The sequence below is a fragment of the Microtus ochrogaster genome, chromosome 21, assembly GCF_000317375.1.
Source record: "Microtus ochrogaster isolate Prairie Vole_2 chromosome 21, MicOch1.0, whole genome shotgun sequence".
NCBI lineage: Eukaryota > Metazoa > Chordata > Mammalia > Rodentia > Cricetidae > Microtus > Microtus ochrogaster.
In genome coordinates, this window is record NC_022022.1 from 31,721,458 (window position 1) to 31,737,588 (window position 16,131).

The window sequence follows — 16,131 nt, forward strand, 5'->3', positions numbered from 1 at the left end:
AAAAAAAAAAAAAAAATAGCTCTATATAGTCTTTCTCCTTCCTTTAACATCACATTTTGTGTGCCACTATAGTGCATTATCTGAAAACACAGGCTCTCCTGTGAAATAAGCAAAGTTAGCTATTGTATTGTTAGTAAAGCATTCTGTTCTAAATAATGTTTAGGTTTAGCTTTGGAAATATATTTTCAGTTTTTAGGAGCACAGTTTCATATTACAGGCTACAACTCAGAACCAGATGCCAACAGTTCTGTCTTTTACTGATCATCCAACTGTGAGAATATTAGCAAAAGCGTCCCATATGCATCTGTGATTTGACTTCTGTCGCTTCCTCTACAGATCCGAGTGTGGCCTTCTGACAGTGCATATGCGTCCTTACAGTTATAAATAAAAACCAGAGATACTCACACTTAGCCATATGCCAGAGCGTTCATTTTTTGCTAAGATTTTTGTACCCTCTAAACTGGGTCTGTGTTAAATGTTGTATTCATTTAAAAACAGTTTGTTGTCTTCAAACTTATTTCCTCTATTTCAAGAAGGAGGCGCACATTCCTTTCTGTTTTGAAAGTACTGGAGATCCAACCCAGGCACTGAGCATGCTAGGCAAGTACACTTTCACTGAGCTATCCCTAACTTCCTGATTTATTGAGAGACAGTCTCACTGTAGAGCTCTGACTTGGGATCTCAAACTTGTGATCCTCCTGCCTCCGTTTTCAATGTGATGGAAATGTAGGTTTGTGGCCATTATGCTCAGTCATATTGGTTAAGTATTTGACAACTGTAGAATTTTGTTCTCAGCCTTTTTCTTCCATACACAGGCATATGTATAGGCTTTGATCTTGGGCTCTTCAGTATAATGAGATGAACTGATGTGTTTCTTTACATTCCAACAAAGTTTCAGAACACAGTTATACTCCTTATTTATTATTCATATAAAATTATTATGCATTTTGGAGGCTAAAAGAAATTCAAATAAAGGAGAGCCAGAAGGTCTTATTTGATCCAAGCTTAGAATTATTCATTCCCAGACAAGTCTATCAGCAGAAAAGGTTGTGACCTGATATTAAGAATAGGAAGAAAGGGTTTTGATTTTCTTTGTATTCTAATCCTAGCTGCTAATAAATATTTTAACTGCATCTCCCAAATGCAGCATTGTGCCATTTTCAAAAGTATTTTAATTAGTTATCAAAGGAGAAATTAATTATATAAGCTTTATACTTAGAATATTTAGGAGAAGAAAAACTGTCTCTTTTAGTGAGAATATATGGGTTTGGAACCAAAGTTCTGAGTTGTCACCATGGTTCCACTTTTAAGACAATAATTTGAGGGCCAGGCAGTGGTAGTGCATGCCTTTAAGTCCAGCACTTGGGAGGCAGACAGAGCTCTGTGAGTTCGAGGTCTTCAGAGCGAATTCCAGGACTGGCTCCATAGCTACTAGGAAACTCTGTCTCAAAATAACTAAAAAAAAAAAAAAAAGACAGTAATTTGATTTTCCTCAGCTAATATTTGCAGATCTACAAACTGGGAACAATATCTCTCATAATCATTAAATTTAAAATGTGTTCTTTTCCATATACTAGAGACTTACTACAGCATATTCTAGGGATAGGTACTGGAATCACAGCTCTATCTAAGGTAGAAAATCTATCCTCAGAGAGATACAATACAGCAACAACAAGCGATTTTTCAAGCAGAAAGTGAATGTTACTATCATAATAAAATTGCAGGGCTGCAAACAAAGTCAGGTGATGGGCTGGTTTGAAGGGTGTGCAAACACAGTTTAGTGAGATGGCTTGAGAGAACCCTGAGGCACAGGGAAGAACACAAGAAACCCAGGTCTGGAAGAACTCTGTATCTTTGAACCTTTGGTCTATCAGCACCAGGTACAAGGTGGAGCAGAGTTAAAGAGGCAGCTGATGGGTCAGAGGACTGAGGACTGAGGTAGGACTCCCCAGATCCTATGAAGACAGGCCAGCCACACTAAGGAACAGGAAAGTGGTGCGGAATCAAGGTTAACTTTCAAGACATTTTCTTAAAAGCTCTTGGGAGCTAGATGAACAAACTTTAATCTAGAGCTTCAGAATGTATAGAGGCTAGCAGCGAGGACATTCTAGAAGGAATTTTCTGGCCTTAAGCAACTGGAAGACAAGGGTCCCTTGCCCTGATCCAAGAAGGCAGGGGGCAAGAAGTAGGTTGGAGGATACCACTCAAGATGCTGTCTGAGGTGGTTGAATGTGAGATGCTAATGTTGGCCGCCCAGTTGAATATATACAAGATGCAAATCATTTGTAAATGTTATTAGGCCTCTACTTGCTTCAGAAGTATTTTCTATTTTTTTATTATCTATATTTTTCTCAAGGCAAATCCTCTTTTCACGGTCCATACCATCAAAGTTACTGAAAGGGCTTTTTGTGAAGGTTCTCTAAAGTGATTTTCCTTGTTGCCATCTCTGTTGGGCTGTAGCTACCACCCAGGAATCCCTTAAGTTTCAAGTATAGCTCTCTGACTCTTGCCTGTTTCCAAGATAAGATGTGTAAGGTCTTAATAGGGCAATAGCACAGGTTAGCCCCTTTGACAGAGAAATAGAAGTATCTGTGACTCACTGTGTTGTATTTAGGTATTTCATTTGTAAGATCATGTAAAAGTGATCCGGACCATGATCTAGTTAGTCAGAGAAGCAAAATAGGTGCCCCTGCCTATTTTTTTCTAAATAAAGTTTTATAAATATAGAATTACATGCTTTCATTAGGTATTGTATTTGGCTGAGTTCATGATATACTTTCTTTAGGTGTTTCATATGTATGGCAGTTCACACTAAAAGACAGAGCTGAGACATTGCAACAGACACTTCATAGCACACTAAGCCTTAAAGAAGAAGTTACAAGGTAGATGGATCTCTGTGAGTTCAAGGCCAGCCTGATCAACAGAGCACTGGACAACCAAAACTACACATAAAAACACTGTCTTGCAAAAAAAGAGGAAGTTACGCGTATATTTGTACCTATGATGATACCATGAGGAAATTTTTGTTTAAAGTTAAGAAAAGGGGAGAGACAAAAAAGTTAGTTGATTCTTTCTCTGGGGTTTCTTGGAGTCATAAACCTCCATGATTCTATAGCTTGAGGGACACACATATCATATCCAAAATAAACTGATGTCTATAAAACTTACATTTGAAACAACCATAAAACCAGGTATTATAATCAACAATTAATTTCAATGTTTCTATTTTTTTCCTTGAAAGCTGAGAATCAGAGTTCAATCAAAACACCAGAAGTGCCAGGTAAGTTCATTTTCTCTTCTCTGAATATTCATTGGAAATATCCCAAGAATGAGACCATATAGGTATATGTGTATATACATGTATGTATATGTATATATGTATGTATGTATGTATGTATATACACATATGCCAGCTTGAAAGCAAGGTGAAATAGAGAACAATACAGGACAACTAAAAGTTAGGAGGCTTCAAGTTTTAAAGCTAAATCTAGGAATACCAAGGATAAGCCTGAGGACTCTGGTGGGGATAGGTAGAACCAGTCCTGGGATCAGAACTACACCTACGAAGGTCGCTGCCCAGTTCTGTACTGGTCAGTGGGTCCTCTCAAAGGAGTACAGTCTCTTCATCTACTTTTACAGAAAATCTGGCCCTGGTATTTAAAAGGATGCTGTAAACAACAGTTAAAAGCTAAAATGTTGACATCAAAAAGTCCCCATGTCTAGCCACCTGACTTTTACTCTGAATTAGTGTCCCTAACAAGATGGAAATTGTGGATCTACACTGAAGATTGTCTTCTGACCTCCATATATGCCACACACTCATACTCACACACACAAAAATACATATACATACATACACATACACACATCATGCATAAACAAATACAAAACTTAAAAATAAGTAATTTTTAAAAGACACAAAAAACTGGTACTTCTAAAGCAAGAAAAGTCAGTGTCACCACTCAAGGCCATGAGGAAGCAGAATTTTTCTCCTTACCCTTCTCAGGTCTTCAACAGATTACACAATACCCACTCACACTGGGGAAGGCAATCTTCTTCATCAATCAACTCAAATGTTAACCTCAACCAAAAGCACTCCATAGTAAGGCTTGGCCCAATGTCTGGCCACATATGGATAACCATCACGGTGGTATCTCAGTTCTCTTGTAATGGCCAGTACAATTAAGATCCCAAGATACCTTCATTCTTCAAATTTGTTCTTCAGAACTATGATTACAATGTGGACATAAAGCTTGGTAGAAAAATAGAAACAGGAACAGACAATATAAGACCAACCCACCAAACCATTAGAAAGGAGGAGGGGCCATGCTGTGTGAGCATGTTCACTGTGCTCCCCACCTCCAGAAGGTTGTAAAAGTGAGGCATTCATCACTCTGTGCAGAGTATTGTCTACTGAGTTCTCTGTTTTTCAGTGACAGAATCTTGACATTTCTACTCAGCGAGGACCCACTCATGCTAGGAATACACCTATCATAAGCTGCCTGGAGTGTGTAGCCTAGGGTTTTATAATACCAAAACAACTAATTGACTCTAGAGCTTGCGATGAAATATTTGCTCTACAGCCTACTTATGATGTGATCTTGGGAGGATCTTTAATCTCTCTGGGCTTCAGTTTTTGCTTTGAAAACCCTAAGCAATAACACAATAATAATTGAGAGACCTATTCCTTGTAAAACATTTAGAATAATATCTGATATATACTGTCCCATTCAGAGTTGAGGTAAAATCCTTAATATTTTTAGAGATTGTTGATACTGGTAGAGAAAGAACATTTTAAACCTTTCAGAATTCAAAGAACAAATTTCATTAACCTTATGGATGGTTATATATAAGCAAATACAATAGTCTTATTTAAAAATCTCTTGATCCTGTGGAAGAATGGAAGGGAAACGGAAATGGTTTCATAATACATTCAACTTACATTTTCTCTCACTCTCAGATGTGTTTACCTCATCTCCCTGAGCCATGGTATCTCTCATCCTTAAGACACAAGATTAAGCATACTTTCTTAGGAATGAAATTACTTGGTGCATATAAAAGTAATAATATCCTGCTTCATTTCTACTTGGATCTCATGCATAATTTTTTGGCATTTAGTACCTATGTAAGCCTAATAAGAAAGGGGAAATTATTCTCCCTCAGTATCAACTTCAACAGAGTTATCTAAACTAAATAGATCTCAGTTCACAATTATTTCCTGAAAAGAATATGTTATATCTCAGGTTAATTACATTGGTGGCTCAAAGGAAAATGATGGACATTTGAGATAAAACTTTGACTTTGCTATCAGAGTATCCCAGTGCAGAAACATAAACTGAGGAGACTCAAGCTCAATCTCAGCCACTCAAAGGCAGGAAAACTCTCCTCTGGTGTTCTACCTATTAACTGACCAGAGAGGTCCATCATGGATATATCCTCATAAAAACTATGACAAAGCAAGAAGTCCTGTGGCAAGAATCTAAGTTCTTAAAGCTGGAAGAGTACTCAATGTTCCCATTGTCTTAGTCCCCTCTACAAACACAGCTCTACCAACTGTATGCATAGCATCCTTTAGCTGAACCACGTATGTTCTAGTTGGTTTTTATCCAAATCCATTTTGTTTCTGATAATGGAAGTCCAGCATAGACTCCATCCTTTCCCTAGGTGTCAGGATACTCAGCACACATCATTGTGACTAATGTCAGCACCTGCGCTTATGCAAGTTCTTGTAGCATGGTTACTTCCTCCATTTGCCTTGGCTCTTATTTCCTGGTGCTGGTTTCTTCACCTACAGTATACATCAATACTAAAACTCCTCAAATCTTTCTTTTGTTTCAGCAGAGGTAGCATAGGCTCACTCATCATGACACTTGGAATACTTTGATGCTTGTTCTTTATCCCTAGTTTCACCTAGATCATTTGAAATACCTTAACTGTATCTTAGACTGTACTGTGCTTTCTTCAATCAATTACTGTTAGATATAGAGTGGGCCTCTATTTGTGGTTATTATTGAATAAATAAAAATAAATACAATGCAACCTGTCAGCATGGATGAGGATCTCACAAAAGTCCTCTTTATCTAACCGCTAGATAAAGAGCTACCAGAAATTAACAGATGCTTAGAGGGGGAGAATCAGTTTTCCCCAGGGACAAGATCTCTAATTTGCTATCCAATGCCAAGTGGTGAACACTAAAATCATACAGTCAACACTAAAGAGACGCAACAGGTTGTATTTTTGTATTTAAACACATGTATAAATACAACAGTGATTAAAGGGGAAACCCCCAATGGAGATAATACATGAAAGTAAAGTGGAGAGCAATGGCAGAGAAATTGTCAGACAAGAAGTCTGATGTGGAAAGAAGGCAGGAGGGTGCTGGGGATCAATTGTCTTCTACACTGTGAGTATGTATTACTCTCATTTGCTAATAAATACTTGATTGGCCAATAGCTGGGCAGGAAAAGATTGAGTGCTAGAGCCAGACAAGGAGAATACTGGGAAAGGGAAGGGCAGAGACAGAGAGTCACCAGCAAATGCAGGGAAGCAAGATGAGAATGCTGTTCTGAGCAAAGATACCAAGCCACTTAGCAAAGCACAGATAAGAATTATGGGTTAATTTAAGTGTAAGAGTTAGCTAGTAACAAACCTGAGCTATTGGCCGAGCATTAATAACTCATATGCAGTCTCTGAGTCGGTTATTTGGGACAGGAAACATACATTTACAGGAGAGGACAGTTCAGTGAAAGCCTTCTAGCTTGACATTTAGGAAGTTTTAGAAAAGTCATCAAGGAACACTGCAGCCAAAGAGCATCTTAGGAGACATTCATGACTCTTAAGAAGTGGTGGGCATGATTGTCCCTGCCAGCCTGACACTTGGCTTTCATCAGTTTGCCGGGGGGGGGGGGGCAGTATGGCCTCAGACCAGCACAAGATGGAGCTCAGAGAACAAGTGGGGAATCTCAGCCACATACAATTCTATAGCTTCAGGCCTTTGAAAACCATTCTCTAGTCAAGCTGAGACTCCTGAAGACAACAGTAAAGTACACTGTTAGTAGGGAGTTAACAGCAAAAGCATGTATGTGGTGATGCACACCTTTTATCCCAGCACTCAGGAGGCAGAGGAAAGCAGATCTCAGTGAGTTTGAAGCTAGCCTCCTTTACATTCAAAACAGCCAAGGCTACACAGTGGGGAAAAAAAAGGCTTTTGTCAGGGCCTATGAGAAAAATGTGACTATATTTCAAAAGAATAAACTTGGCTCTAAGAGAACTTGCTTCACATAGCTTGCTCTGAGTTTTGACCTAAAGTTTGGAAGCTGCGATTAAATTGTGAATTTAACAATTCCCCTAGAGTTTAATAGCCATCACAGTCACAATCATCAGGACCCAGATGCAAACTGGGGGATCTAAGAGAAACTTGTTTTCCAGCTTCTTCCACTCTTGACTGGAGAAAAGAAACACCCGAAAGCATGGAAATGTCTGAAAAACCAATTTCACACAGCTGTACTCTGAATCTTGGAGGAATTGGACAAACTCTCTTTAGCTGGGAAGCCCAATTTTCTGAAAGGCATAATCCTACAATATAGCAATATCATACAGCATATGTTATACGACACTATATAACTTAAAATAACCATACTAGGACCAGTGGCTCTCCTAGCAATTTAAATTTATTCTTACTTAATTGTTACAGCAACAATATAATATAAAACTATTTTAAAGCCCTTTACGTATCAGCAAATCAGACAAAAGGAGCTGAAATAATGTGTCAAGCCTCCACAGGAAGTCAGCTTTACAGTCAGAGTTTTGTTCTGGCCCCAGCTTTCAGCATCATGTCCCTAACTACTGCATTATTCTTCTGCTGAGCCCTTTCTGGCAGGGTTATTTTGGTTGAAATTTATAGTAGCACATTTTCAACACACTAAATGGAGATCATCAGACTACACTGAATCCCTCTGTTATAGTTACAGAAACAATAACATTAGGCTCACAATTAGTGGGTTTATCCAAGTACCATTCAGCCATATGATCCTGCTAGAGACGGGGTTTCTCAAATGGAGGGGCACTAATATACAAGAAATGTCATAACAAGTATTTTTAATTAAATAGAAAAATAAAAGAAATGCAAACACCAAATAGTCTTACACACAATATAGGTAAGCACACACATGTGCATTCGTGCATGTATGCTTCTGTGTGAATGTGTGTTTGTTAAATTCAGAAAAGATTTTTTAAGTAAGACTTCCAATTAGAAGAGAAACAAAATAGAAACCTGGAAGTTTCTGTCTCGGCAGCGCTGAGCGTTCACGTGGGGTTAACAAGGCAATCTTCTGGGCTGTGGTTAATGGAGCAGTACCGGCCCTGGGCGATCAACACATTTTAACACAGAAAGCTGGGGATGGTGTCGTTTACATCAGAAATAATCACTCTGAGAGCATCTTTTGGCCTGAACATGAAGAGGAAATGAGGTGGGGTGTGGAGCCTTGGTAACTAGCTGTTGGTAAATCTCCAGCCCATTGGTTACTCAACCAGCCATCTTGTCCTCTCCTGAAACACCTAAAAGACTATCCGGTCCCACAGCAAAACACAACTAACAGTCCCGGGATTTCAGCGAGCTCCCACTCTTTCTCTTAATATTCCTTTTTTTTTTTTTTTTTTTTTTTTTGCCTGCTTTGAGCACTAGCCTGACATTTCTCTTTGTTCTCATGGGCATGTATCTAGCTCCCTCCCACAGATCTCTTGACTGGCAAGCACAGGGCAGACTCCCAACATGATTCTTCCCCCACAGAGCTCACAGTGTGTGCTGGGCTGTGGGTGGCAAAGGAGGAAAGAGCAGCCGTGGCAGCCCTAGAAATATCAATCTCCCTGGTGCAATTATCCGGGGCCTCAGAACTCAGAACGAGTCTTAAGCAACGTTGGGACGCAGCCAGCCTTGCCGTACTGCACACAGGCTGAGGCAGGAGCTCTGTGGGAGGCATGGCGAGAGTTTGGTGGAAAGATGATCCAGCAGCTATGATGCAAAAGAGAACTTTCTGCCACAAAAGACAAAGAATTCATTTTCAAAAGTTCTAAACTACATTTTTACTTTCATTTCACAGTGAGTGTGATTGAAGTATAAACGCGTTCCGTGTTGGTATTTTCTTTCCTTTCTTGCTATGTCGTGCATTATGTTATATCTACTAAGGTATGTTGTCTTAGATTTTAATAATATTTACTCATAATGATAATCTGCTTGGTATTCTGATTGAATATGGCAAAGACATCTTCCTTGAAGGAAAAAAAGGTCACGGTAAATGGAGAAGAAACAATCAAGCATCTATTTTTCTAAGGAAGGTGTTCATATAGCTGCGGAGCTTTAGGGAGAAAAACCAAAGAGTCTCCATTGGTCCATTGGTTCCCCCCTACTTCTCATCAAAGCCTCTGCAGTGATCGTCTATCTCCGACCATTGGGAAATATCATAAAACCTGAAGTTTTCTGCATTTATATCTGTTTTAAGCACAGGTATTGAACAAAACACAGTTTCCCATAGTTGAAAGTATCTGAAAAGGAGTTCATGTTTATCGTAGATTTACACCTGTCAAGAATCTCACGACTTTATTTCTGCACTGTGAACTGGAGTAGGAAACTTCCTCAAATGTTCTTGGCCAGTTCTGCTTTGGACAATGTAATACTGATATTCAGTTTGTGTGATGCCAAAGTTAATCATTTTTCCAGAAGAAATACGTGAAGAAATACCATTTTATGAAACCTACTATACCGAAATCAAGTGCTTTCCCAGGTCTTTGAAAATTCAGACTGTTTAAATCTGCAAAGAAATCCAATATGGAGACTTAATATCATAACTCAATCTGGGTTTGTGATTTTCCTATAGGTACCACTCAACTGCCAGATGCCTCACCTAAAACCACCGCATCACCCTCGGCATCACTAACAACTCCAAAAAGCACCTCACGCGTTCAGGGTATGATTTTTGTATATCTGAATGGAAACATATTCTACTTCGCTGTTCTTTATGACATAAACACCATCTATCTTGATTTTCAAAACATAGCTCTTTCAGAGTGAGGGAAAATTTTGCCTTTGTAACATCATAACTATAAATCAAGGATATTTCCTTAAATGGGGGAAGAGGGAAGGTTTTATAGATTGACATATTTATCAAAGGTGACTTGTTTGTTTTCTCTCTCAAAATATCAGACACTGCGGATGGGGAGGTCACAGCCACTCCATTAACCATCTCCCGTTACTCTGGTGAGTAGCATATGTATCTCCATTCATGGAAATAGGCATGCAGGATATATAAGTGAGAACCGCAAAGGGACGGGGTTATAGACAGTCTTTTCTCTACTTTACTTAGCCTGTAGTTCCATTATAACTCAAACTGCAGCCTGCTTTAAAAATCCCCCATAGCCGGGTGGTGGTGGCACACGCCTTTAATCCCAGCACTCGGAAGGCAGAGGCAGGTGGATCTCTGTGAGTTCGAGACCAGCCTGGTCTACAAGAGCTAGTTCCAGGACAGGCTCCAAAACCACAGAGAAACCCTGTCTCGAAAAACCAAAAAAAAAAAAAAAATCCCCCATAAATCTGATCTTAATTATATATCCTGGCCATTTTCTTCCTTTCTTTTTTCTTTTTCTTTTTCTTTTTCACTCTTGTCCTAGTGGTAAGAAATTACCAGGAAAAAAACAAAAAACAAAAAACAAATAATGACTTGATGGAACTGTATTCAGCTAAGACAAAATCACCACACATAAATTTTCTCCAGGTCACCATGCCATATGCCTTCAACATATCCATCTTCACTTGCCAATTAAATATTCTTAAAGCAATTAAATTACATAACAATTTTTTCACCTTGATGGAATTTTATTATATTGATGGTATTTTAACTTGAACATACATAGGCAATATAACACCTTAGAGGTGTGCTAAGTATGAATAGATTATTTTGATTGTTCCCTTAGTAATTAACATTAAGGTGAATGTATGCGAAGCTGAAATGACAAATGATTATCTTTGGTTTCAGTAAAACCATTTCATTAAATAAGGTATCCCAGAAAGAACTGACCCATTGATTTGTGAAATTTTCATTTTGAGGAGGAAACAACGTCACTCAAGATCTGTTTTCAAGTACGCTTTCATATTGACTTGATAGTGAAATGTAAGCTACCCTACTGAAGAATTATAATATTATTGCCCCTTGATAAATAGGCAAGAAGAACAGGAGTAGATGGGAAGACCTGACTAATTCTCCCCCTCCCTGCTCCTTTGCTTTAACCACTAACCTTTTACCCTTGCACACGACTATCACTGAAAACTCAAAAACCCTCTTGTTAGACAAATCAGAAAAGCCTTCCACGAACTCACAACAACAAACAACCCCCTTGCAAACATATGCACGTGGGCACATACCCAACTCTTTTTACTGACCTTGTTAGACTTTCTAAAATGCTATCCAATACATCTACTGTTCTTTCACCCATTTTCTAGCTTTAAGGCAGCATGTTGCCAAGAAACTTGCAAGTTTCAGCCTTTGGATTAGAACCACCCAAGTCAGCTGCATTTTTTTTTAAAAGTAACATCATTATAAAAGACAAAAAAGTGTAGTGAATGAGAGTGGTTTAACTCTAATCTAGAGAACTCTTGTCTCTGGTCTCCTCTCTCCTTATGCGCCCAGCTTCCAGGAAGATGGGACGCCATCTCCTCGAGGTTTGGAAGTTTGGTTAAGAAAGGCTACAAGAGTGACATCAAGTGGATATGTCAGAAATGACACGCAGAGCAAATCTGTGAATCAGATTAATTATTGCCTGAAATATACTAGTGTTAAGACAGGATGTTGTTTAAAGAAAGAAGCATGCATGTTTTGTCCAGCACGGTCTGTTTGTATGGAATCAGCATCACTCCAGCTGACAATGTCTCCAATACTTTTCAGATGTTATTTTGCCTGTGGTCATCGCGCTGATTGTCATAACACTCTTGGTATTTACTCTAGTGGGTTTGTATCGGATGTGCTGGAAGAGAGAACCAGGCAAGTGATGACCCCTTTCGTTTTGCTTCATTTTGTTTCCCCAAAAGTAAAATGGGTGTTTGCTTAGTGCAACCTTGAACTTAAAACTGGCAAAAGGAGAAGAGTTTTAGTGACGATACCATGTCGCCTGATCAGAAAGAACAGGGAGAAGTTCTCTGTATACTGCTCAAAGTAAGAAGTGAAGATTAAGATCTGGTAGTAGAATATAGATCCATTCAAGCTAATGAAATGTCCTCAACTGTGGGGACAGTCACAGGTGCATACTCTGAAGAGGATGTGCAATAGAATGTGTCTGGGTCGTTGAGTAAGCAGAGGTGTGTGAAAGTTTAGTTTAGAAGGACGGAATCTCAAGAATTATACTTTGGAACCTATTTCCCTCCTTGAAGGCTCAACTTCTTTCCAACACAGGTTTCTTCTGTGGTGGCTTTGTGTGGCTTATCATTTCTTTACATAAGCTTTCTATTGTATGAAATTAATATTTTAGAGTAGATGGTTTATAAAGATAAGACATTCCCTCATGTTCTTCATCTAGAGTCCACCAGCATCAATTCTCTGTCATCAATAATCATCTTAGCTTGATGGGGTTTCCCCTCTGTATGCTGTGAATATGTTTTATTACCATTGGTTAATATAGAAGCTGTTTTGACCAGTGGCTTAGCAGATTGATTATACTTCAACAAGCAAAGAATAAAAATCTACTGCTATATAGCAGGCATAATGCAAGAGGAGCTGTATGTGGCCTATGGGAGGACAGTTATTGCTGGGCTCACAGGCAATACAGGCATAGAGCAAAGTACAATTTCGATAATAACCACAAAGCTGTTAATCCAATTTGTAGAATAAAAAATTAAAGATATAATCTGTTCTGTTTAACAAAGTGGTATATTATCCAAAGGTACAACTGTTGGCTGAATCTTATGGAGTAAGTTGCAAATGTGTTCTAAAAGCTAAGTAGTGGGCAAGCTTCACGTTCCGGGAAAATGACAAGAATGGATAACAGTATGAAAACCTTAATTTTTTTTTTTTTTTTTTTTTTTTTTTTTTTTTTTTTTTTTTTTTTTTTTTTTTTTTTTTTTTTTTTTTTTTTTTTGGTTTATCAAGACAGGGTTTCTCTGTGGTTTTGGAGCCTGTCCTGGAACTAGCTCTTGTAGACCAGGCTGGTCTCGAACTCACAAAGATCCACCTGCCTCTGCCTCCCGAGTGCTGGAATTAAAGGCGTGCGCCACCACCGCCCGGCTGAAAACCTGAATTTCATAACACATCCAGGGCAGGTGTCTGGAACTGGCTGATGGATTGGAGTTTGGTCAGTGGTTTCGCAGAGAGCAAAGCCAGGTGGGAAATCTGAACAGAGATACATAGAGAGAGTAGTCATACATGGAGTCAACGAGAGGGCATGTAGTTGCTGAAGGAGAAAGACACCAGACTTACCGGTAGGCCGCCACCTTGTGGTGATACACAGATTAATGGAAATGGGTTGGCTTAAGATGTGAGAGTTAGTTAATAAGAAGCCTGAGCTAACAGGCCAAACAGCGTTGTAATTAATATAGTTTCTGTGTTATTATTCGGGTCTGGGCAGCGAGGAGACAAATGCGCAGTCTCCGCTTACATTAGTTTAGAACAGTACAGTTGTCTCATCCAATCAGCCGATGTTAATGCATTATTCTAAACAAAACCCTCTACTCATGGTCCTTCCTTCTATATTTGGTTGCTCTCCTAGGCCCAGGATGGTGCTGTCTTCGGAGTGGATGCTTTGCCGGCACCTCCCTCCACTCGCTTAGCTCGGTTATTCCCTCTATCGCGTGAACTCCAGTCCATTAGCCAATTCCAGGCACCTGCCCTGGATAGGTTATGAAATTCAGGTTTTTATATGTTTATCCGTTCTTGTCATTTTCCTGGAACGTCAAGCCGGCCCACCATTTGGCTTTTAGAACACACTTGCAACTTACTCCATAAGATTCAGCCAGCAACTGTACCTTTTGATAACATACCACTTCGTTAAACAGAACAGGTTATACCTTTAATTTTTACTCTACAAATCAGATTAACAGCTTCATGGTAATTTTACTTTGCTCTGTGCCTGTATTCCCTCTGAGCCCAGCAATAACTGTCCTACCATAGACCACATACAGCTCCTCTTGCATTTTGCCTGATATATAGCAATAGACTTTTATTCTACGCTTGTTGAGGTAAAATTTTAAAATGGCCTGTGAAGCAAATCTTCCCTTTATTTTCATTCTAACTATTTCACTAACACAATTCTACCTAAGCCTCTTAAGATTTTAAGAAGGTAAAAAGGTACTTATTTTTATATGGCTTATAAGCTACATGGTTACCTTCTTACCCTAGGGCGCTAATGAATGCGGTTTAGGCCACTGACTGTGCATCTCACAGATGCTTGGAGCGGATCATGACAGCCAAAGGAGAAGTTAGCAGACCAAAACAGAGGCATTCATTTGCTCTCTGGGTGGGAAATGAAAAAAAAAAAAAAAGAAAAGGAAAAGAAAACAATGTGCTTTCCTGTAGGAGTGAGAGAGCGAAACTATAATGTCTGAAAAACATTTTCTTATCCAGTTTCCAAAGAGGAAATAGGACTTGCAGAAACCAGCTCCCACACACACACCCGTTTTTAAGCCACCAACCCTATTTCTATGGGAATACAGCCATCACAGTATCACAGTTGAAGCCTGGGGGTGGTCAGTCTATGAGATGGATAAAGACTAATATATTAAATCCACTTATAAAAATACCGCGTCCTGAAAAAGAATTGTTTAACTGGAAAACTCTGAAAATGTGCAAGGCTAAAAGTGACATTTTCTATCAAAACTAACTCTAAAGGGATAATGTGTGGAAGTTATAACCGGCCGGGTCTATTTGCTTACTGTTAGCTTTGTTTCCACACAGAATTTCCAGCATTGTTGCCTTTAAATTAGCACCATTAAACACCTGCAGTTAATCACCAAGTACGTGGAGGGAGACTTCATTACATTCACAGTATAAATAAGCCCACTCTACCCTCTGGAAGGCAACATGAAGCAGAAGTTGGAAATGAAACTCATCTGAGCAATGTTTGCCGTAGATTGAACTTTCATAGATGATCAGGCATGGGATATATGCAGAAAGTTTCCTGGCAGGCATCTATCCGTTAATTAACCCATTGTTATCATACTCTAAGCAAAAATGCTAAAACATGCATTCAAATAGGATGAGCTTACTCTGAATGGGGGGGGGGGGGTCTATGAACATCACAGGCAACATTGTATTTAGCACTTATGGTAATAAGAACATACTGCTGGACGCTTATAGATAAAGATAGAGAAAGACATGTCTGATAGAGAAAGACATGGTTAGATATCAGCAAGCTGCATGGGGTACAATGGGTTAATCTTAGGTAACTAGAGATCGAGTTGGTTGTCTTGGGTTGGGCAACAGAAATAGAAGCAGCCTAAATGTTAATGATATCCAAGGTCTTCATGAAAATAATAATACTCTAAGGCAGACGAGACATACTCAAGAGGCCCATCCCAAAGATGGACCCAGATTAGATATGAAGAGAAATTGCCACAGGAGCCAAATGGAATGGAATATAATCAGGGTAAAACAAATGAGTGGAACATATTAACATTTGATTCAGGGAGGCCATGACCCTTCAATAGGAAACAATCTCACAGTGAACCCAAGGAGTGTCTATCAGACACTTGGGAAGCATGCTGCCTCAGTGGCACTTCGAAGGCTAGTCTTGGGAGTGACATTGTGGTACAACCCAAGAGAAAGGATATCTCCCTCTCACCTGCCATAACTATAGCGATTTGTCTCCCAAGAAAGAGCAGTGCATAAAGAAAAATAGAAAACTTTATTCTCTGGCTGTCAAGGGCAACCAATCCTTTGAGAAGTTTCTGAGAGATGGCAAAGATATGGAAGTTTCTAGTGCCCGCATGATAGACAATCCTAGATGGTGCATTCTCAAAGTAATGTGATGTTATAGGTAAAAATTAAGCCAGAACCAAATTCCTTGTAGTTTATTTAACAAGGACAGCTCCATGCCAGGTTGAGTGTTAACTGTGCCTGAGTGAATGTCTATGAGTAGACAGGAAACGTAAAACTG

The 16,131-nt window shown here is 39.2% G+C and overlaps 1 protein-coding gene across 1 annotated transcript in view; it reads left to right on the forward strand.

Moving 5' to 3' along the window:
- Positions 1 to 16,131, forward strand: part of Emcn (endomucin) — an 85,082-nt gene that overhangs the window by 57,101 nt on the left and 11,850 nt on the right. Inside the window, exons 5-8 of the mRNA XM_005357330.1 lie at positions 3,242 to 3,280; positions 9,873 to 9,962; positions 10,199 to 10,252; positions 11,934 to 12,029. Coding sequence (XP_005357387.1) covers positions 3,242 to 3,280; positions 9,873 to 9,962; positions 10,199 to 10,252; positions 11,934 to 12,029 — 279 coding nt within the window. The remainder of the gene's footprint in view (positions 1 to 3,241; positions 3,281 to 9,872; positions 9,963 to 10,198; positions 10,253 to 11,933; positions 12,030 to 16,131) is intronic.